The sequence below is a fragment of the Phoxinus phoxinus genome (assembly GCF_949152265.1).
Source record: "Phoxinus phoxinus genome assembly, chromosome: 2".
NCBI lineage: Eukaryota > Metazoa > Chordata > Actinopteri > Cypriniformes > Leuciscidae > Phoxinus > Phoxinus phoxinus.
Window position 1 is genome coordinate 17,809,121 of NC_136877.1, and position 23,113 is coordinate 17,832,233.

Below are 23,113 nucleotides of genomic sequence, written 5' to 3' on the forward strand. Positions count from 1 at the left end.
TCAAACTTTAACAAATGATATTCACTTAGGCCTAGTGGACAAAACCAACAATTGCAAAATTAACCATTTGGTGAAAAATATCGTTTAATTGTTTAATCCAGAATGGCTTGTCAGTATAAATGCGTTTACCCCAGATGTACTTGTGGATCATTACGGTGTTTTCAGGAAACTGTGAACCAAAAAAAGTCACAGAAGTGTATTTGTTCACCTAACGGAAAGCAAGTTATTTTATTATAACTGCATGTTTAGAGGCACTTCAGACAAATGGGGATTTGCTTGATTTTAGGGTTTGGATTTGGAACATGTACAAATGTTACAAAGTAATTTAATGACAAGCTATGCATTTATAGTTGAGCAATAACTTTCAGTAAAATCTGGGCAAAAATAATTAAGAGTCATAATTTTCAAATATGGACTTGCATCATTGGATATTATTATTATTATTTGTATTATTAGTTAATAGGTCCTCAACAAAAAAAAATGGTTTCCACTGTGCGACTTGATATAAAAATAAATGTGTAATAAGACACAAATGAGTTAAAAACATATGGATTTTAAAAGGCACAAAAACATTAACAATAAAAAAACAAAAATAAACAAAAATAAACTTGATCAAATACAGTTATAGTAGTCAAGTAGAGGCATTAGCAGTGCTTGGTGCAGAGGAATGCGTAATTATGTGTAATGTAAAAGGTATCGTAAACCGTGTTTGTGTACGTGTGTGTATGTGAGCGTTGTTAAGCGAAACTTCAGCAGCGTCTTTCACCCATGCCAGAGGTCATGACTCTCCTCGAGAGCCATCAACCCTCAGTGCCATAAAACCAGACAATCTCCGCCCACTCGCATGACAAGTGATCACGTGATCCAGACCTGGGGAGAGGACTGGGCCGAGGGCTCAACAAAATAAGGGTTACCCTGGAGACAACAAAGCCTCACAATTAACTATTCCCTTGCAATTCTACCCTGAAACCCTGACCCAGCATGTGCAGTCAAAACAGAAAAAGACTACATACTTGACACTGTTATTTTCAACTTCATTCTATATGAATAGATATATATCAGATTATTTTCATATGTAATGTAGAACCTGAAGAAGTTTGATCCAGTAGAGATACCAATCTATTGTGGAGAGTGTTTTGCTGAAGACAAGGGGGCGGGGAGAGGGAGGCGGGGGGGCTGGGGTCGGAGGGTAACCTTTCCCACTGGAGAGATGTGTGTGTGTCTCTGTCTGTCTGTCTACACATGAGAGCGCGAGGTCAGGTTGAGCCTTAGAGGCTGTCTGCTCCTGAACGGCAGGAACCACAGGATCTTCCAGCGAGTGCCAAACACCTCAGCCATTGCTTGCTGCCACGACCGCCGCGGTCCACTGGGAGAGCGGAATAAATTAAAGTATGCATCGTAAGTTCATGTGAAATAATATCACCCTTGAAATATGAACTATAGAGAGAAGCTACGAGCTTTAGGAAAGACTGGGGCTAGTTGTCACATATTTTATTCAAGTGAATATTAGTCATTGTAGGTTTACGTTTTGAAAATTAATTTCTATATAAACACATTATCTAAACATCTTAGATAGAAAAAGCTATTAAAGTTATGGTAGTGGAAGAAAGATATGGTTTATAGAACACAAATCGATCCATTGTGGCCAATAGTGGGGCATGTCACATTACATTATGGAACCCCAAACTGCTATTAATTGGCATAGTAGAGGTTTTCAGTTCAATTTTTAACAGTAAAACAATTATGAAATACAAAACAATTAGGACTAGAAGAGTAAAACAGAAGAAAAAGTAATTCTAAATTTTCTTTTTGAAACAAGTGTACAGTTCAAAAGTTCAAGGTCAGTACACAAACTCTTAAGATCACCAAGTCAACATTTAGTTGATGGGTGGACAACAATTTAAAATAACAGGTTTCTATTTTAGCAGCCATTACATGTAATGATCCTTCAGAAATCATTTTAATATGCTGATGCTCAAAGAATATTTGTACTTTAAAAAAAAAGTAGTGTTAAGTTTAGGTATTGGGTATGATTATGGGATGTAGAATATGGTCATGAAGCAGAATAAGGCATTACTATGTGCTTTATAAGTACTAATAAACAGCCAATATCATAGCTACTGCATGCTAATAAGCAACTAGTTAATAGTGTGAATTGGACCCTAAACTAAAGTGTTACGGAAATATTTTGTAACAATATAAAATATTTATTTATATTGACCCTTTTGATTAATGTAATGCTTCTTTGCTGAATAAAAATAAAGTATTAAAAAAAATCTTACTGGCCTCAAACCCAAAACCTTACAGTTGAGCTGTAACAAGTAGCCCTGATCTCCATGTAATAAGGGTGTATGGCATTACATTATTGTCAAATGACTGAAATTAGTTTCGATACTTACATGTCTTCCAATAAGTGCGACATCTTCTCTATGGTCGTTGTGTCCTGTCGTGAAAAACATGAAGGATATTGCTTAGTATCAGCAATGAACTATGAGCAAGTTATTTCTTATGAATGTAAGAGACAATGACAATTCATGAAATGATTTATGACAGCGAGCCAGTGGATGCGAGGGGGTGAATTGGATCGGTTTTTGATCTTTCCCACGCTGGGAGTGAAAACCACTACAGAATACACTGAGACAAAAGAGAGACAGTGAAGCTGACAGCAGCAACACTCCCTTGGTGCCCTCCTCACCTTGCCAAGTTGGCACAGGGGCAAAAGGGCATCTGCCTGCGGACAATGGGACCGCATGCATAGGGATGCTAAAATCCCCCCTGCTTGCCAGGTGAAGAGACGCGGCAAAGAGACAAAAAAAAACAGACTGAATATGTAAATAAGGTGGGATTAACAGAGGCGAGACTGAATAGCCCGTTTGTGTGAAAAATGGTGGACGTGTGATTGACAGTGGCTTTTTTAGAACAATCTGTGCTTTGTGTGCGATCCACAAGACAAATAAATAAAAAAGGGCTCTGAAACCATTAGAGGTTATGTAAAAATCCTGACTTGAATTGTTGAAGTCAATGACTCTTCATAAGTCAGATTCACATTGTGAACCGCTGGAGGACACACTCTTGGCCCGGAGCAGCCAGCGTCATGCCAATCCGACGTGGCTGCACTTCAGGCCGAACTGAGAGCATGCGTGAGGAAAAGATCTTTGCAGGGATCAATGGTTAAGTCTGCTTCCACAGTTGCTATGCCTGGCACGGGGCTGTGCACTAACCACCCTGTCAGCCGCTAAATCTTCCAAGACATCACAACATGGGATAGCGGGGTGAAAGAGTAGCTTGTGCGTTAAAGCATCAGGACTTTCCTGGCCTTTGGATAACGAGAAGGCTTAAGGGCAGTACAGGACACAAGATAAGACAGCTTAACATGGGCTTTTAGCAACACAGGTTAGATTAGCGCTGTCAAAGGAAGTCTCCTGCAAGAATGGGTTAACGTCAAAGGTCATCTAAAAGAACGGCTGGACGCAGCTTGTGTAATAATTAAGGATAACAGGATTACATTTTCAGGCTTGTGCAATTGAGCCTGTGGAGGAAGACACGGTTGTCCAACGGGTTTGGAGAAAGGTTAGAGTTGGGTAAACTGACCCACAACAAGTGTAAATTGCTATCTTGAACTCAGTTAATGGTTGGAAATTTGTAATGAGAAGACGGAAGACACTACTCAACCGACAGAGGATAGGATGTGAAGTGGGATGTGCTCTTTGAATCATTTCCACAGCATATGGTGGACGCGTGGGGGTCGAGTGATCATGACTGGGAACCAGAGAATAAGATTAAGGGGAGGTGTATGCTTTTTAAAGGGCTGCACTTTTTTTGCCGAATTTAACTAGGTCACTGCTAATCCTCTTTTGCATCACATGAAGTCATCAATTAAAGGATAAGAGTCAAACGTGATTATCCCGCTTGCCCCAATCACAGCCATGTTTGAGACCTAGCCTAATCAACAGAGAAAGGATGGAGGACAAAAAGGAAGTAGAAGAAGAGATTGAAGGACTCAGTAATATAGTATAGGGTATACACAGAGATACAGCGTCTGACCACCTTTTAAAGCGGTGATGAACTGAGAAATAACATTTTCCTTGAGCTTTTAACATATAAGAGGTCATCATACTATAAGAATATCCTATACATTTCAGAACTGAAAACATCCTTGTTTGTCCAATAAAAGCTTTTATTGACACCAGGCACAGCGAACGACAGGTTTTTCAAAGTGGGGATCTATGACGTCAAAGGGCATCAAACACCACCTCCGCAGAACAAGATCAACGCCTACTTCAACACTGCCTGTTTAGCCCCGCCCACCGATTCACGCTAAATAACATAGGCCTACGAGGTGATCATTGCTAAACCGGATCGTATTTAAATTGTGATTAAATTATACACAGAAAGCGATCAAAGAACGCTCCCTTTCCAAATCGCCAAAGCTGTCAATCACACAGCGCGAGTTTATCTGGACACTTGCCAAAACTCGTTATGAAATCAATGACGCTGTTACACTGCACAACTGTATTTACATCGTGTTTGCATTGTTATTTGGTGGAGGCATTCGTGAGTGCGCAAATTACAATAGATCTTTATTCACGCGATCAACATACAGTATGTCATCTGCTCAGTGCTCATCACTGCAACCTTTCATGTGATGGAAAGAGATTGAAATATAATGCTTTAAAACAATACTTATCATGATTTGTATATCTCGATAGCTGTAATAATAAAAACTTAGTAAAAGTTTTCGAGAGAGTTCCACATGTAATAATAGCTATTTCATATGCAAACATGTAAGCCAATCACAGCAGTGGGCGTTTACACTGAAGTCTCACCGCAGACACGCCCCTTAAAACAGAGCGTTCAAATCAGAGGCTAAAATCAGGCTAGGAAAAATGCCTTTTATTTCTAAATTATGACAATTTTTGATGTAAAAATCATACTAACATTATAAGAGCACCCCAGGGAACATTATAAAACAATAAAACAATCCAGTTCATGACCCCTTTAAAAGGGATTGTGCTCACATATGCTCACCAGAATATGAGGGACCATATATATGTACGTATGTCAAATCATTGTTTGCGAACATATCCGTTTGCGAAATGCTTTAAGACCAAGCCGAATCCTCTGCCGGCTGGTCTCTCCTGCTTCACAGCGAGCGGGACGCATTAGCGGCAATTCCCTTTCCTAACATTATATTGATTTCAGTAAATCAGTTTGGGCAAATGCAGACAACTCAAGGTAGCACTTTATTTTACAGAGTCCTTGTTACATATGTTACATGTACTTACCATATTAATAACAGTAAATTATGCATAATTACATGCAATTAACCCAAAACCTAATCCTACCCTAACCCTATAGTAAGTACATGTAGTTAATTATTATTACTCAGTACTTAAATATATAATTACACTGTAACAATGACACCTTAAAATAAAGTGTTACCCAACTCAGTGTTACCCAATTCAATTAGGGTTCATGAGCCCAACATCCAGCCACACAAGAAAACATGCAATATACCTGAGGGAAGACGTAACCAAAAAGGGAAGTCGTTTCACTGAATCAGTCATCTCGTTCGCATTAGCTAAGTTTTGCTCCTGATCAACTTTTGCAATACTGCAAATGCTTTGGCAAAACGAATGTAAAAATGTTGGTTATGCAAATAAAGTAACTTAAACCGGAACGAGAGAGGGCAGATCATTCGTCCTGTGAAACACTGAATGCACAGAGTTCCATCAAAATAAAAGTCCCAGAGAAAGAGATACTACGCACCTGTGTCAAAATGACTATCATTGTTTGTGGGCCTTTCGTACAGACAATATGGACAGCACATAATCATAAATATAGGAAAAAGATCTGAAATGTTCATTTTGTGTATGTATGACAATCATCAACAGTATAGGTGTTGTCTTGGCATTTTCCCTCCTTAAAGAAATATACTTTAGTGAGAAGTCATGTTTTAATTTGTACACGATTCTGTGAAGCTATGTCTTTGTCTTGACTATAGTGTGAGCCCATAACATTTGAGATCAGAATGGTGAATTACACAGGTGACGGATGACACTGACATTCCATTTGAATTACAAAAACATTACTGAAATGTATGTTAAACTACTATTGTCTTGTTTGTATAGCTTGATAAAAGTCCTGCACAGCAGTTCACACAATAGAGGAAATATCTGCATGGTTGCGGTTTGTATGAAAATGCTTAGTATAGAGGATTTGTAGACACTCAAATTTTAAGAAAGATCAATGAGGCTTGTTGCAATGACTCTCACGGCATATAAAAGACACTCATTTGTTTCCACCTACGGGCGTAAATATGTAACATGCCTGATTGAATCAGTGAACGAATCTGAAGTACTCTTTTTGGTGAATGGAATCAAATGACTCGAGTCACGAGGGTGAATCAAAAATTCCACCAATTTTAATTTTGTTAAACTTTTTTTTTTAAAGACGGAAAACCTAAGACTGAAATTATCTACAAAACAAAGCATGAATAGAGTATGCTAGTGGTTCGAGTGTAGTAGAAAATCATGGTGCACAGTCCTGCCTTGCAAGCACAAGTAATCTGTAAGACCAAGTCAGTTAAAGGGGTCATATGGTGCGATTTCTTGTTTTCCTTTTTCTTTAGTGTGTTATGTAGCTGTTTGTGCATGTATAAGATCTGCAGAGTTACAAAGCTTAAAGTGTCAAACCTAAAGAGATATTCTTCATAAAAGTTAAGGCTCAGCCACACCTTCCGAAAACGCTTCGTTCAAACACAATGGCGCGCGCTCTCTGCTGGACAAACTATGTAGTAAAGAAATAAATCATATCGAATTAACGCCGATACCGATATATCTGCGACAGGCTCATATCGGCCGATAAAATCGGTGGCCCGATAAATCGGTCGAGTTTAAACGCGATACAAGTAGCGCTTGCTTGTCGTTTCTACGATCACAAATGCAGACATAGTTTTATGTTTACATAGTGTTCTCACACCCGTGGCGTGGCACAACGTGTAAAAAGACAGTACAAGTCATTATAATCAGCAATTATGTCCCCAATGAAATAAAACCTTACACATTTGATACAATCTGGTCCAGTCGCACTGGCAAAGTTGATTGATCAGCTTGGTCATCTGCATTTTCCGGTTCAGAATGATTCGGGCTTGAATTGATAAGGAAGTAACGACATTATCACGTGTCATTATTGCTTTGGGAGCTGATGTTTCAAATATGGTAAGGGGCGTGGTAATTTCCATCACACGCTTATGGTTTTTGGGCAATCACAATGCACTGGATTGCTGGCCAATCAGAGCACACCGCGCTTTTCAGAATAATGAATTTTTCAAAATTGACGCGTTTCAGAAAGGCGGGGCATAGATTAGCAACAATAATGTACATTATGTGTAAAATATAACCTAAAAATAATGTTCTTTTTAGAACCATCATATGACCCCTTTAACACTAGAACTCCCAAGGCTGTCATTTTGACCATTTTTTAATTTTACAGTGTAATAACTTTGTTAAAATAAAATCAATGCGGCTGTAGGACTCTTGACTTTTCCTAAATACACGTGGTGAGTGCGGTGAAAAAAATATGTTTGACGTAAAACTTTCCTCACAGAGAGGCAGCACCTGTTGGAGCAATCTTTCTTTTGTGCTTGTTTTAAGGGCGATGACATCTTAACATGACGACAGGAATTAAAAGCTTAATTGGAAAACTCAAAGAGAAGGTTCAAATATATGACATGACGAAAATGAAGTTCAGTACGGCCATATGAACGTCAAAGTATGAACGGTCAGAATGACCGCTATGGTCGTTCTAGTAGTTATGGAATTCCAGTAGTTCTAGTGTTAACCTGCTCAGTTAAACTAATTTATGTACTTACTGCGAGGATTCCTTTGACTTGTGTGTAGAAAAGGCTGCTCATTCCACCAAACGTAATCAGCCCCATGAAACAGGACCCACGTAGAAGAGCCAACTCATGATGTACTGCAAACTCCGCCTGAGAGAGAAGGACAAACATTTTACACACATGCTATACATTTTCATGGACAAATTAGACTATTCCCATGTCAAATTTCTATGCTACACATTTGTGCACTACAGGCTGTTATGGAAAGTGATGTGACACTGCTTGTTTTCTTTCGCTGAAGGCTTATCTGTGACTATTACAGCAAACACACGAATACACAAAATCCACAATACTTTGCTTCTTATGGGAAAGATAACGTCACTATCTCTTCTATACAGCCGTTTCTGTGTCCAAACAGCATCTCTCACTTCTCAGCTGCGTCTGTTTACTCACACACAATGCTCCACAGAATAAACAAAAACAGGAAATTGAGCGTTATGGGCTTTTATTTACAGGCGGTCTACCATTGCCATGATGGCTCAGCTGTTCAGCTGTATTCAAGCTGGAAAGATGCTCCTGTGAATTTAAATGCTCTGACCTGATCGATTGCTCCTGTCTGCCTCGCTGTGACTGCTGCTGCTGTGAGTTTGTTTGCTGCGTCTAAGCCTCGTATTAGCTTCGTATTTCTTTCTGTTTTGAACCATCATTTATTATAAATTCTAGTTGTTTATACTACTAAATATATCTTACTCAACATCTCAGATTAACCTGACATTGCTAGCTTCCGTTATTGTCAGCACAATACGCTAACTCGCTAGCCTTTTAACGCACCACCCGTGCGCTCAGTTATTTATTTTTCTCTCGCGCGCCCGCGCCTTTGAGTTCATAAAAGCCCAGGTGAGTAAGAATCAGTCAACAAACACGGTGAGTAATGTCTTCTCCTGTTATTGTCACCTGCACTTCATGTCACATGTTTACCATAGCCTTCTCTGTCGGCAATATAGGATTTATATGTGATAAATGCAAGGAGACAGTCAGGCTGACGGAGAAGATTTCAGAACTAGAGACACGCATCCAAACTTTAATCGAGAATAGTAAGAAGAGTGCTAGAGCTTTAGATACTATTTTGGATGCGCCTAGCCTAGTGAACTCTTTACATGAGTCGGTTCCGGCTGAAGTAGAGCCCGTGCAGCAGGGCAGATGGGTGACAGTGAGAGATCGCTGTAGTCGCGGATCAAAAAACCCCTTTTCCGTTCCGATAACAAATCGATTTGCCCCGCTCAGTGAAACACCCACTGAGAATTATTCTGATTGTGCCCTAGTTATTGGCGATTCTATTACACGGAACGTGAAAATAGAGACACCAGCCACCATAGTCACATGTTTGCCGGGAGCCAGAGCGCCTGACATCAAAGCAAATTTGAAAGTGCTGGCTAATGCTAAACGTAAATTCTCTAAGATTATTATTCACGTCGGCACTAATGATGTTCGACTTCGCCAGTCGGAGATCACCAAAATTAATATTAAAGAGGTGTGTGAACTCGCAAGTACGATGTCAAGCACTGTAATTTGCTCTGGCCCCCTTCCTGTTCGCCGGAGTGATGAGATAGTTAGTAGATTGTGTTCACTCAATGGCTGGCTGTCTGGGTGGTGTCCGCAGAATAATATAGAATTCATAGACAATTGGAAAAGTTTTTGGGGCAAACCTGACCTGTTGAAAAGAGATGGTATTCATCCCTCCTGGGATGGTGCTGCTCTTCTCTCTAGTAATTTGGCTCATAGTCTTAGAGCTAAAACATGACAATCTGGGCCTCAGGTCAGGAAGCAGACAGACTGGCTTACCCGACCGTCTGCTAGCGGCCTCACGTCACCAAGGTCAGATAAATCCCATCACATAGAGCCTCTTTCACCGAGATATCATCATATAGAGACTGTGTCTGTTCCCCGAACTTGGAAATCCAAAATACGTTCAAACCCATCTAAGGTTAAAAATTTAATTGATGTTCAACAAATAAAAAACAGATATAATACAAATGAGCAAATGATAAAGCTTGGGTTGCTGAATATTCGATCTCTTACTTCAAAAGCGCTAATAGTTAATGATATGATTACAGATTATAACCTAGATGTGCTGTGTTTAACAGAAACCTGGCTAAAACCAAACGATTACATTGCTTTAAATGAGTCAACCCCACAAGATTACGGTTATAAACATGAACCTCGTCTGAAACGCAAAGGAGGAGGTGTTGCTGTAATTTATAGTAATATTTTCAAAACCACTAAGAAATCTAGTTGTAAATATAATTCTTTTGAAGTGTTGGTGCTTAATGTAAAAATATCTAGTGTAAACGATAAATCGCGTTTGAAAATTCTGCTGGCTACTGTATACAGGCCACCAGGGCACCATACAGACTTTATCAAAGAATTTGCGGACTTTCTATCAGAATTAGTATTGGCTGCAGATAAAGTACTAATTGTTGGTGACTTTAATATACACATAGATAATGAAAAAGATGCATTGGGATTGGCATTTAAAGACATTATAAACTCAATTGGAGTTAGACAACACGTGTCAGGACCGACTCATTGTCGTAATCATACTTTAGATCTAATACTATCACATGGAATAGATATTGATGCCGTTGAAATACTGCAACAGAGCGATGACATCTCAGATCACTATCTAGTCTCGTGTAAATTACATTTAGCCAAGGCTGCAAAGCCGACTCCGTGTTATAAATATGTTAGACCGATCACTTCTGCCACTAAAGATTGCTTTATCAATAATCTTCCTAATCAGTTTCATCATCTCAGCATCCCGGATAGCTTAGAAGAACTTGATATTGCAACAGAAACTTTTAACTCTCTCTTTTCCAGCACTTTAGACACAGTTGCTCCGCTGCGCTTAAAGAAGATTAAAGAACATAGTCCAACGCCGTGGCACAACGAGCACACTCAGGCCCTTAAGAGAGCAGCCAGAAAAATGGAGCGCAACTGGAAGAAAACAAAACTAGAGGTGTTTAGGATTTCATGGAAGGAGAGCTCGATTGCTTACAGAGAGGCTTTAAAAGCTGCTAGATCTGCTTATTTTTCAACCCTATTAGAAGATAATAAACATAATCCTAGGTATTTATTTGAAACAGTGGCTAAACTAACGAAAAAGAAAGCTTCAAGCCCAGAAGTTTCCATGCAACACAGCAGTAATGACTTTATGAACTTCTTCACTTATAAGATCGATAATATCAGGGACAAAATTATAACTATGCAACCGTCTAATACAGTATCGCATCAGGAAGTGCATTGTAGTCTCCCTGAGGGAAAATTTGATTCATTCATTGCTATAGGAGAGGAAGAATTTTGCAAACTCGTCAAATCATCTAAATCGACAACGTGCATGTTAGACCCTATACCGACTAAGCTGCTGAAAGAGATGCTTCCAGATGTCATAGATCCTCTTCTTAATATCATTAATTCATCTTTGTCTCTAGGATACGTACCAAAAACCTTTAAGCTAGCTATGATTAAACCGCTTGTTAAAAAACAGCAACTTGATCCTACAAAGCTAGTCAATTACAGGCCGATCTCTAATCTGCCATTTCTGTCAAAAATATTAGAAAAAGCAGTATCCTCACAACTGTGTTCCTTTCTTGAAAGAAATGATATCTGCGAGGATTTTCAGTCCGGATTTAGACCGTACCATAGTACCGAGACAGCTCTCGTTAGAGTCACAAATGATTTGCTCTTATCATCCGATCGTGGTTGTATCTCTCTATTAGTATTACTGGATCTTAGTGCTGCATTTGACACCATTGACCACAACATCCTTTTAAATAGACTCGAACATTATGTTGGCATTAGTGGAATTGCACTAGCATGGTTTAAATCATACTTATCTGACCGTTATCAGTTTGTAGCAATAAATGAAGAGATGTCTTATCAATCACAAGTTCAGTATGGCGTACCACAAGGCTCAGTACTAGGACCGCTGCTGTTCACTCTGTATATGCTACCATTAGGAGATATCATTAGGAAACATGGAATTAGCTTTCACTGTTATGCCGACGATACTCAGCTGTATATTTCTTCAAAACCTAACGAAACCTACGAATTCACAAAATTAACGGAATGCATAGCCGATATAAAAAATTGGATGACTAGTAATTTCCTACTACTAAATTCAGAAAAAACAGAGATTCTAATTATTGGACAAAAAACTTCCACACGTAATAACCTAGAGTACTGTCTAACACTTGATGGCTGCTCTGTTAAGTCTTCGTCGTCGGTTAGGAACCTGGGTGTGCTCTTTGATACCAATCTTTCATTTGAAAGTCATGTGTCTAGTATCTGTAAAACCGCTTTCTTCCATCTTAAAAATATATCTAAATTACGTCATATGCTCTCAATGAATAATGCAGAACAATTAGTTCATGCGTTTATGACCTCAAGGCTAGATTATTGTAATGCTCTACTGGGTGGTTGCCCTGCACGCTTAATAAACAAACTACAGCTAGTTCAAAACGCAGCAGCTCGAGTTCTTACTAGAACCAGGAAGTATGACCATATTAGCCCTGTTCTGTCAACACTGCATTGGCTGCCTATTAAACATCGGATAAATTTTAAAATATTGCTGATCACTTACAAAGCACTAAATGGTTTAGCTCCGCAGTACTTGAGCGAGCTCTTAACGCATTATAGTCCTTCACGTCTACTGCGATCTCAAAATTCCGGTCAGTTAATAATACCTAGAATATCAAAATCGACTGCTGGCGGTAGATCCTTTTCCTATTTAGCACCAAAACTTTGGAACAGTCTTCCTACCATTGTCCGGGAAGCAGACACACTCTGTCAGTTCAAATCTAGACTAAAAACACATCTCTTCAGCCTAGCATACACATAACACATTATAGACTTATATAATTAGGCTGCATAGTTTAGAACAGCCGGGACCGGGAACACTTCCCGTAATCCTGATGTACTTGGTACATCATAAGAAGGACGGCGTCTACGCTAATATTAGTCTCTCTGTCTATCCCGAGGTTTACCGCTGTCCACTGGAACCAGGCCGTATCCAGATCTGATGAAGGACCAGCGCCAGGACACGACGACGACGCCGCTGACCTGAAGTGTCAACCAGTCTCTCCTCCTCTCCACTCTGACTTCAAACAACCGGAACTGGACAAATACTCTGATTCATTCTGAACTTCATACACTGTTTACTCATTGGCCAGAGGAGAACTGGCCCCCGACTGAGCCTGGGTTCTCCCAAGGTTTTTTTTTTTCTCCCTTCTGTCACCTGATGGAGTTTTGGTTCCTTGCCGCTGTTGCCTTACCTTCTGGCTTGCTTAGTTGGGGACATTCAATATTCAACAATATTATAGATCTGCCTTAAAGGTGGATGATGATGAAATTATTTTTTGTATTATTTTCATGTTATCACTGTGAAGCTGCTTTGATACAATCTGTATTGTAAAAAGCGCTATATAAATAAAGATGACTTGACTTGACTTGACAGAAAAAAAATACACCACTATATTCCTGACTCTTTGAGACATGGGACAAAACAAGTCCTGCAACTTCACCTGCCATTAGTTTTTAAAATAGCAACACTTTCATTCTAAAATTGATCAAAGACCACTGTTCTTCAAAGAAATGTATAATGTTATTTAATTTAAACTAATTTCATTTTGATTCTCAAAATTGTGAAATTGTATTGAATCACCCACTACCCCTAAAGCCACAAATCATCAGACCATAACTTTAAAATACAAGACCAGACCATAAGACTAAATAATTCATTGTGATTAATCGCATCCAAGATAAAAGTTTGTGTTTACAAAATATATGTCTGTACTGTGTATAATTATTTTGTACATATAAAATACACACACATGCATACGGTATATATATTTAATAAAAATGTGTTATTTATATACATTTCTAAATTATGTATAAATATATATACAGTAAATAAATGCAAACATTTCTTAAATATATGCATGCATACGTGTGTATATATATATATATATATACAAAATAATTATACACAGTACACACACATATATTATGTAAACAAACTTTTATTTTGGATGCGATTAACCTGTCCAAAGGGCACAGGGTCACAGTGTTGTTTTTTTTGTTTCATGTTTTGTTTTTTTAAGAAATTGTTTTCTGTGGAACAACTATGCAATCATCAAGAATTTCTTATCAGGATTTTTTTTAATCAGTCAGTGTAAAAATATTACAGAGCAAATAACATTATTTGAAAGCAGCAATAAAATATGCAATAAAGCCATAAAGACTTAAACTTTGGGAAATTGCTGTTTGCAGGTGTGTTTTGGGTGAAGTGATATGGCATAAGACCAGTACAAACGATCATCGCATGCAAATACAACTGGTGTTAAATTCAGTTTCTCTCATTCAAAGCTTATTCAGTACTTAACAGTAATGCTGATGCCACCTGCAGGTCCCTAATCTCAGTTAAGAGGTGCAAATCCAGTGCTAAATCATCTGCCACCATTGAAACGTTTCTACTAAACGACAGAATAATAAAGACAACTAAATGAAAAATAGCATACTACATTTAATAGTCCTTCACAACAATATGCATTTGACAAAATGTAATCCATAATGTGCTGTATTCCACAATGCAATGTACTTGACTTAACTATCCATATACAATATGACAAATTAACTGCAAACAATATCAAACAGATTGTTTTAACTTAGATTAATTATTTAATCAGTCAAAAAAATTGACCAAAAATAATAATATTAATATATATGCATAATTATTATTATTTAATTTTTTTTTGCCAAAAATCAAGATTTACAAAAAGTATGCCATTACATCACTGTCATAGTACTCGTTTGCAAAGTAAAAAAATGTATTGCTTGGTAATAGAATTTGTGTGGTGTTTTACCATATTACGGCCAGTGTTGGGTGTAATGCATTACCAAGTAATTAATAACTGTAATTTAATTACTTTTCCGTTGAGAAGTGATTACTCTTAATTTTTCTGTAATTGAATTACTGTTACTTCTGATGCAATTGCAATAAATACTGTATAGACTATAGAACAATTATATATTCTAAAACCATAGTGGATTTAACATCTAATATTAAAAATATTTTTAATGTAACCGTCTCCCTTTAAAGGGTCATGAAACCCTGAACCAAATTTTCAGAGATTTTAACAGAGGTATGTGTGTTGAACACCATTGAAGACAATATTAGCATCTGTTAGATTCAATAGTAGGGGGAATCTTAGTTTTTTCCCGCTATTTTCGTCTTCCAGGTTTAAAATCTTCATCGTTTCCACGTCACAGGCTGTGTTTAATAGCTTTTTTAATAGCTTAAAAAACAATGTTTTAAAAATGCAGAATGTTTCCTGTGATGGGTAGGTTTAGGGATAGGGGCAGTGTAAGGGGATATAATATACAGTTTGTACAGTATAAAAACCATTACGCCTATGGAATGTCCTCACAAAACAAACTTTGCCAGCTATAAAAAATCTAGCATTTCCTCACGTTTTCCTCAGTGCATGGGTCACTGGCCGATGACAGTTATCCCCCCTCTCCTCACCCCTGCTGTGCCATACCACACCCACTCCCCTCCCTTATTCTCACAGCCATCCACGGCCCTTTTAAGTTGCATTTTTCAAAAAGATTGTGAGCTAGACTTAAAAAAGAGGGTGGTTTCATGACCCTTTAAATACTTTGGTCAGTTCAAAAATAATTTCTGCAATTTTATATCATTTATTTGAAAGAATCAAAAGAGTAGAATACTGTATGTCATTCAGATGGTCATGGTTGCTATGGGATTTAGAAAGTACTGGAATACTTTTTAGAGAGAGTAATTAGCACAGTAATATAACTACACTGTTGAAGATGTAATTAGTAGCTACTAGTAATTAATTCATATTTGTAATGATACTGATTACGGCTCATATGTACTGTGTTTGCCTAAAACAATGTGCACACTGAATTGGAGGGAAATGATAAAGTCCACCCACATACACGAACAATTGAGCTTTAAGTTAGTAGTTATTCAAAAGATTTAAACCCTTATAGTGACAGACTTAAAGCACTCGGGACAGTATAAATGTAGGAGTGTAAATGTAAGATGGTCTTACCCGGTCCACAGAGGACAGGGGCTGGAAGTAGTAGTACTGGCAAAAGTCCAGCACCAGAGTGTAAAGACTCAGAACCTGAGTGTAAAAACACAGCTGCAAAAAGAGCCAGTGGTTATCCTCCCCAACACAGTTATTAATCCTGCACAGAGAGACAGAGAGATTTTTTTTTAAATAAATGATTATAAGAAGTGCAAATTAATATGTATTAATATTTATTGTAATACTGTACCTAAACTAAAATAAACAAGCTCTATTCCTAATCCTAGTGAGTCAGCTTGCTAATGACATTGCTTTTAATACAGTTTGATCTTAACATGTAGTTAAACAAAACGTCATGATACTAATAGGCATAAAAATCCACAACCGCTTCACTTTTCTAAAAATCCACGCTTCACTGTGCACTTGGAAACACAATCGCACGCAGACATATAAAGTCTATGAGGACATTACTTTGACACAGTCATCTAATAACAGATTACTCTTAATTGTAATGTAAAAACATGCATTTTCTGTAAAGCTGCTTTGAAATAATATGTATTGTGAAAACGCTATACGACTAAATGTGAATTGAATAATTGATAGGATAATAAAAAACTGGCTGACATGAAAGTGTGAGATTAAAATGTTCAATATTACTTAAGTTGGATTTCCACCTTAGAGATAATCACTATATTCATTTTGAAACCATATAAAAAAAATATTATTTTTTTAAAAAAAATCATAAAATAAAATATGTATTGTTACTACTGTAAAACCATATTAAATCATTTGGGGATGTCCTTTAAAGCAGTGTAAGAGTCTTTCAGAATATATTTTTATTTAATCACGTTTTTCTGGATATTTTAAATCACCATATTTTAATGACTGTATTTATTAAATAAAAGTATATTAACTTTATTTATCAGAAAAGATTATGGTACAAACTTTGCTACAGTGATTGTTTTGAACAAGCATTAACTTTAACATTATTTTAGCTAAAGTATCTGCACAAAATGTGTTGCATGGTCAATTTTCAATTATATACTATAAGTAAATTTCCATAAGGCGTGCCATTAGCACCAATCCACCCTAATAACCTAATAATGACCAATTAATAAAGACTAATTCAATAAAAGTGATTTAAGTTAGAAAAATATTGATTTGGCATAAGTAAATGCAGCATTACAAAAGAAATCATACAGCCACAATGTGTTTTAGGTTGCGGTCTCTGTCTGACATTCTTGCATTTTAAGATAAGTCAAAGCACAAGGAACACAGTTGAGAAAGCGGGCAGAGAAGGCCAAAAAAGAGAGAGAGAGAGAGAGAGAGAGAGAGGAGAGCAGGCAAGGTTGAACTGTTAGTCAAACGAAGACGGAAAACGATATGGCCTCGTTTTTTTCCCCCTCCGCTTCCCTCTGCCATTACAGGCGATGACAGGGAGTCACGATTTGCTGAGTCCAGACAGACAGCAGCCTTCTTCAGCTGTACTGTAGAGCTGGACTTAACACGGGCTTCTCTGGTCACTCGATATCGCCTCTCCCTCTGTTTTACCCCTCTACAGAGACTTCATTAAACTTCCTCCATACAAAACCCACCAGGAATGTAAAGCTGTCTGGGGTACAGGGTCCTTTAAGGTTATACTGTGACCTTAGGTCAACATGCCAGATTTCAGTTTGGATCCTAAACCATCGTAAAGATCTCAGCACGTCTCACATAGACATAACAAGCCTTAGAATAGCCGTATAAAATTACCTTTTTTTTTTGTCACTGTTGAAAACTAATTTATTGGACAATTTATGTACAAAATACATGAATCAGATATAGATACTGAACATTTTTAAAAGACTCCCACATCTCAAACTAAAGCTGGTAGAAGTGTATTGACTATTATTTGTATTCTTGTAAAAGTTTTACCAGGGACAGTGGTGGTCCATGCGTCGGACACAGTGGCCGCAGCGGCTGCAGTGGTGTGACCTCTTTGGTCTCATCATGTTGCATTTATTGCACAGTTCCCAGTCGTCTCTCTCTGAAATGACAAGGCAAACAAAACCTAAAACAAAACCACTAAATCATCCACTTTTCAGTGTTGAAACCCGTACAAAGCAAACTGTAATTCTAACTTTGACAAAAAACAAAAAAGGTATTCATTGCCATCTAGTGGTATTCAGAGAGAATTTGTATTTTCTCAACTTTACATAATAATGTGGGGGGGTGGGGGGGGGGGGGGGGGGGGACAGGCAAGAAAGATGTACAAGAGCAGGACACTAAACATTACAAAAAAAAAAAACGTATTGTTCTATCATTTTAATACCAAATTTATTTCATTAAGAGATGATGTCCTCAGAGGACATGACGTTCTGAAATTATTCTGGACTTAGTGGAGCCTATTCCAATATTATGATTTCATTGGGGTCTATACATTCTACTCTTATTATGCCTCAAGGGGGATGTACACTATGAAATCTAATCTGCTAAAAGTCTAAATACTTTGGATTTTGGACTATACAATCATTAAGATCACAATAGATGATCCAATATCCAGAATAATGTTCCAAAATCACTATGATTATTGAACAAGCTCACTGAAATAGTTTTTAATGCTTGGTGGGAAAAAAAATGCTGGTATTCAGAGGTGGGTAAGCCTGTTTCTAACCAATCAATATGCACTAACCCAGCTGATTCAGCTTTGCACAGGTAGGAGGTAAAACTACTTCGTTAAATCAGCTACTGCCTTGCCTTGGTGTACTGGTCTTTTTTAGGGGCTGTTTACACGACACCGTTTTCAACTAAAAACGTAAAACTTTTTGTGCGCTTCGGCCGTTCATTTACACGACCGCGGCGTTATTGGAGCCTGAAAACGCAAACTTTTGAAACCGGTCTCTTTGTAAACAACAAAAACGTGAATCTCTGAAATTGATGACGTCATGCACATGTATAGGTATTACATTTTCAGTCTGGCAGCAGAATAAAGCATTTTTTATATTTTTCGCGGATCCATGTGAATGGGGATCGTTTTGACAATGGTGTCGTCTGAACAAGAAAAACGTCTCCGTTTTAAGCATATCGTTGTCGTGTAAACATTCCCTCAATGTGTTCAATGCTTTATTCCTGTGTCATTCCACTTTATTAAATATAACTTGTTTTATGGATTGTAATGTTTTCTTGATCTAAGTGGATTTCTTGAGTTGATACCATGTGAATTGCAGCATTGAAAAGGTTTTTAATAAAAAATGTTGACGTGTTGAATACTTATTTCTTCCACTGTACATATCAGTCTGATTTGTTTCCCAGCATAAAATAACCAAAGGGACAGATTCTTGAAATGAAGAAAGAGTGGCCACATTTGCAGCACATCCACATATTGTTACATTACAAAGCAAAATAGAATGTTGCTAAAATGTTACATTTTTTTTTCTGACAAATACAACCTCAAATGCCCCCCAGACAAGTCAGACAACTCTTCTGAAGGTTGCCTTTAACATCATTAAGCCAAGCGGATATCAGGTAATCTAAGGCATGACTTGCTAAGACCGACCATTCAGTGATAACTAGCTTAGCGGCAAGCTGTTCATAGTATCAGAGTCCTAGCTGAGTCTAATTAATCTTTCGGCAAACTGCCACTTACAAATCCTTTAAGAAAATCTAACAGCCTGTGGTGACTGGTAAAGGTTAGAGCAGGACAAATGACAGCGATCTGGGGGAAAAACTCATCCATGTGATAGTGTTGCACTTAATAGGTGAATTTGAGGGTAAAAACAAAACTGCTAAAATAATTAAAAGTACGCTATGCCCTATAGCGGTTAAAGAAAAAAACTAGGTTGGTTGTGCTTTGGTTCTGCGTTACTGTGCGGATGAATTTAACCCTTCGCAATAGATGCTTTACAATAAACTCCGTTATATGGCAACGTATCTGTTCAATTACATATCTTACTCACCTGTTCAGTAATAAAAACACCATTTCTTTTGCAACAGTTCAAATCCCTCAGGTCTTGCAATCTCTAAAGCAAAGTCAATACCGAGGAGCTGTTTACACGACACTGGTTTCAACTAAAGACGTCAAACTTTTTATGCGTTTTGGCTGTTTATTTACACGATAACAGAGTTTTTGGAGCCTGAAAACCCAAGCTTTTGAAAACGGGTTTCAAAGTGCATGTTTTTGAAAACGGTCTCCGCGTAAATAACAAAAACGAGAATCTCTGAAGACGTCATTCACATGCGTATTACGTGTTCAATCTACAGTGTATACAAGTATTTGATAAATCAGAAAAGCAGAACTTAATATTTGGCACAGAAACCTTTGTTTGCCATTACAGAGATCATACGTTTCCTGTAGTTCTTGACCAGGTTTGCACACACTGCAGCGGGGATTTTGGCCCACTCCTCCATACAGACCTCCAGATCCTTCAGGTTTCGAGGCTGTTGCTGGGCAATACGGACTTTCAGCTCCCTCCAAAGATTTTCTATTGGGTTCAGGTCTGGAGACTGGCTAGGTCACTCCAGGACTTTGAGATGCTTCTTACAGAGCCACTCCTTAGTTGCCCTGGCTGTGTTTCGGGTCGATGTCATGCTGGAAGACCCAGCCATGACTCATCTTCAATGCTCTTACTGAGGGAAGGAGGTTGTTGGCCAAGATCTTGTGATACATGGCCCCATCCATCCTCCTCCCCTCAATACAGTGCAGTTGTCCTGTCCCCTTTGCAGAAAAGCATCCCCAAAGAATGTTTCCACCTCCATGCATCACGTTTGGGATGTGTTCTTGGGGTTGTACTCATCCTTCTTCTTCCTCCAAACACAGCGAGTGAAGTTTAGTCCAAAAAGCTCTATTTTTCTCTCATCAGACCACATGACCTTCTCCCATTCCTCCTCTGGACCATCATGCAGATGGTCATTGGCAAACTACAGACGGGCCTGGACATGCGCTGGCTTGAGCAGGGGGACCTTGCGTGCGCTGCAGGATTTTAATCCATGACGGCGTAGTGTGTTACTAATGGTTTTCTTTGAGACTGTGGTCCCAGCTCTCTTCAGGTCATGACCAGGTCCTGCCGTGCAGTTCTGGGCTGATCCCTCACCTTCCTCATGATCATTGATGCCCCACGAGGTGAGATCTTGCAAGGCGCCCCAGACCGAGGGAGATTGACCGTCATCTTGAACTTCTTCCATTTTCTAATAATTGCGCCAACAGTTTTTGCCTTCACACCAAGCTGCTTGCCTGTTGTCCTGTAGCCCATCCCAGCCTTGTGCAGGTCTACAATTTTATCCCTGATGTCCTTACACAGCTCTCTGGTCTTGGCCATTGTGGAGAGGTTGGAGTCTGTTTGATTGAGTGTGTGGACAGGTGTCTTTTATACAGGTAACGAGTTCAATCAGGTGAAGTTAATACAGGTAATGAGTGGAGAACAGGAGAGCTTCTTTAAGAAAAACTAAAAGGTCTGTGAGAGCCGGGATTCTTACTGGTTGGTAGGTGATCAAATACTTATGTCATGCAATAAAATGCAAATTAATTATTTAAAAATCATACAATGTGATTTTCTGGATTTTTGAGAGATTCTGTCCCTCACAGTTGAAGTGTACCTATGATAAACATTACAGACCTCTACATGCTTTGTAAGTAGGAAAACCTGCAAAATCTGCAGTGTATCAAATACTTGTTCTCCCCACTGTATATATAATTATTCTCTCCACCTTTATCCTACGCTCCATGCCGCTTTGCGCAAATTATGGGAGCAACCTCCATTAAACTGTAAAACAATCAGCAACTGCCAATAAACTTGTTTAAAGGTTTGCGCTATTAATGCAATAATAATAATCAGCAAAAACTGGGTACAATGAAATGACATTCTCCTCATTCCCAAACCCTCGAACATCGAAAGGAAACTTTAAAATGTATTAACAAATTACTATCAGCAAACCATGAATAACCTCAAAAGCTCAGACGAGTCTTTCAGCAGCAATGTGATGGATGTGTATGCTGCACCAAAAAATGCACCTGCTCCAAAAAATGCTCCATCATTAACTGAACCATTGATTGATATTTCAAAGTCTTCCCCCCCATTTTGACAGATAAATGTTGCATTTCCAAGCTTTAGAAATACTGATTACTCATTTAAGGAGAAAAAAATATGTTTTAAAACACCATTTGAAAAACCGGGGAAGAGATGCGAGAAAAGAGATTTGGGAACAAAAAACAGGAGAGCAGATCTGTCACAATGTCTGTCATCTTTTTCATATTAATACAGATATGTATTATATAATAATAATATAATATAAAATAATAAAGAGGAACAGAACACAACTAGTGGACTAAAATCTTTTGTCACAGACATTTTTGTGATATTTATGTCACTTTAAAATATCAAGCATTATATTATTTTCCTGATGGATAAAAATAGAGCATGACAGAAAATGTACAGCTTATTCAGTCAAGCTGACTGATAAAGATTATTTGTAGTGCAGCCTTATTACCTGAAATGATTGTTTCAGTCTTTTTGAGTGGAAGTTCTCCGAATCAGAGTGCCACCCATAATTTAAAATGCAGCAGGCTCGTTCAGAAAAAAAAAGTGGATATTTACTTCTAGGTGTAACTGAGAAAAATGTCCATCATGTGTTAGTTTACTTTAGAAACAACATTAAGTTTTGTAGCGTCATGTATATCATACAATGTAATCAGCCAATTATAATCGAATTCATAACATAATTATTATATAATTTAGAACCAATTATTGATCATTGCATCATAATACATTTTAATCCAGGTGAACATTATTAAAGGGTGTGTTCTGTAAAGTCAAGTGTACTTGCAGCTAAATAACAGACATGCTAAACCATTAACTAGCTAGTATAGATCATCAAGCATAGCTCAAAGTAACAAACTTTCGATTTCACTTATGTACTGAAACACAACAGTTATGTATAGGAGCTAAATTAATTCATCAATGCTTTATGGGAGGCATTTCACACACTTCCATACTCAACATAAACGGTATCACCTAATATCTCAGTGTCTACAGGAACCAACAGATTTTTTCAGATGTGAAAAAAATTCAAAAGTGTACTAATGACAGTTCATTGGATCACTTGTACATTACTGTAGCATTCTGAAAATGGTGTAACATTAAATGACAGTAACTGAACAATGAGGTATACTGCCCTCATCTGGTAAGTT

The 23,113-nt window shown here is 38.0% G+C and overlaps 1 protein-coding gene across 1 annotated transcript in view; it reads right to left on the minus strand.

Annotated features, from left to right (window-relative positions):
- Window positions 1-388: 388 nt before the first annotated feature.
- The window catches only part of zdhhc21 (zDHHC palmitoyltransferase 21), a 28,092-nt gene continuing 5,367 nt past the window's right edge, over window positions 389-23,113 (minus strand). The window contains exons 5-9 of the mRNA XM_079603718.1: window positions 17,866-17,977; window positions 15,973-16,111; window positions 7,874-7,990; window positions 2,400-2,443; window positions 389-1,366 (exon numbers count right to left, since the gene is read on the minus strand). Of these exons, the coding sequence (XP_079459844.1) occupies window positions 1,237-1,366; window positions 2,400-2,443; window positions 7,874-7,990; window positions 15,973-16,111; window positions 17,866-17,977 (542 nt within the window). The 3' untranslated portion in view covers window positions 389-1,236. The remainder of the gene's footprint in view (window positions 1,367-2,399; window positions 2,444-7,873; window positions 7,991-15,972; window positions 16,112-17,865; window positions 17,978-23,113) is intronic.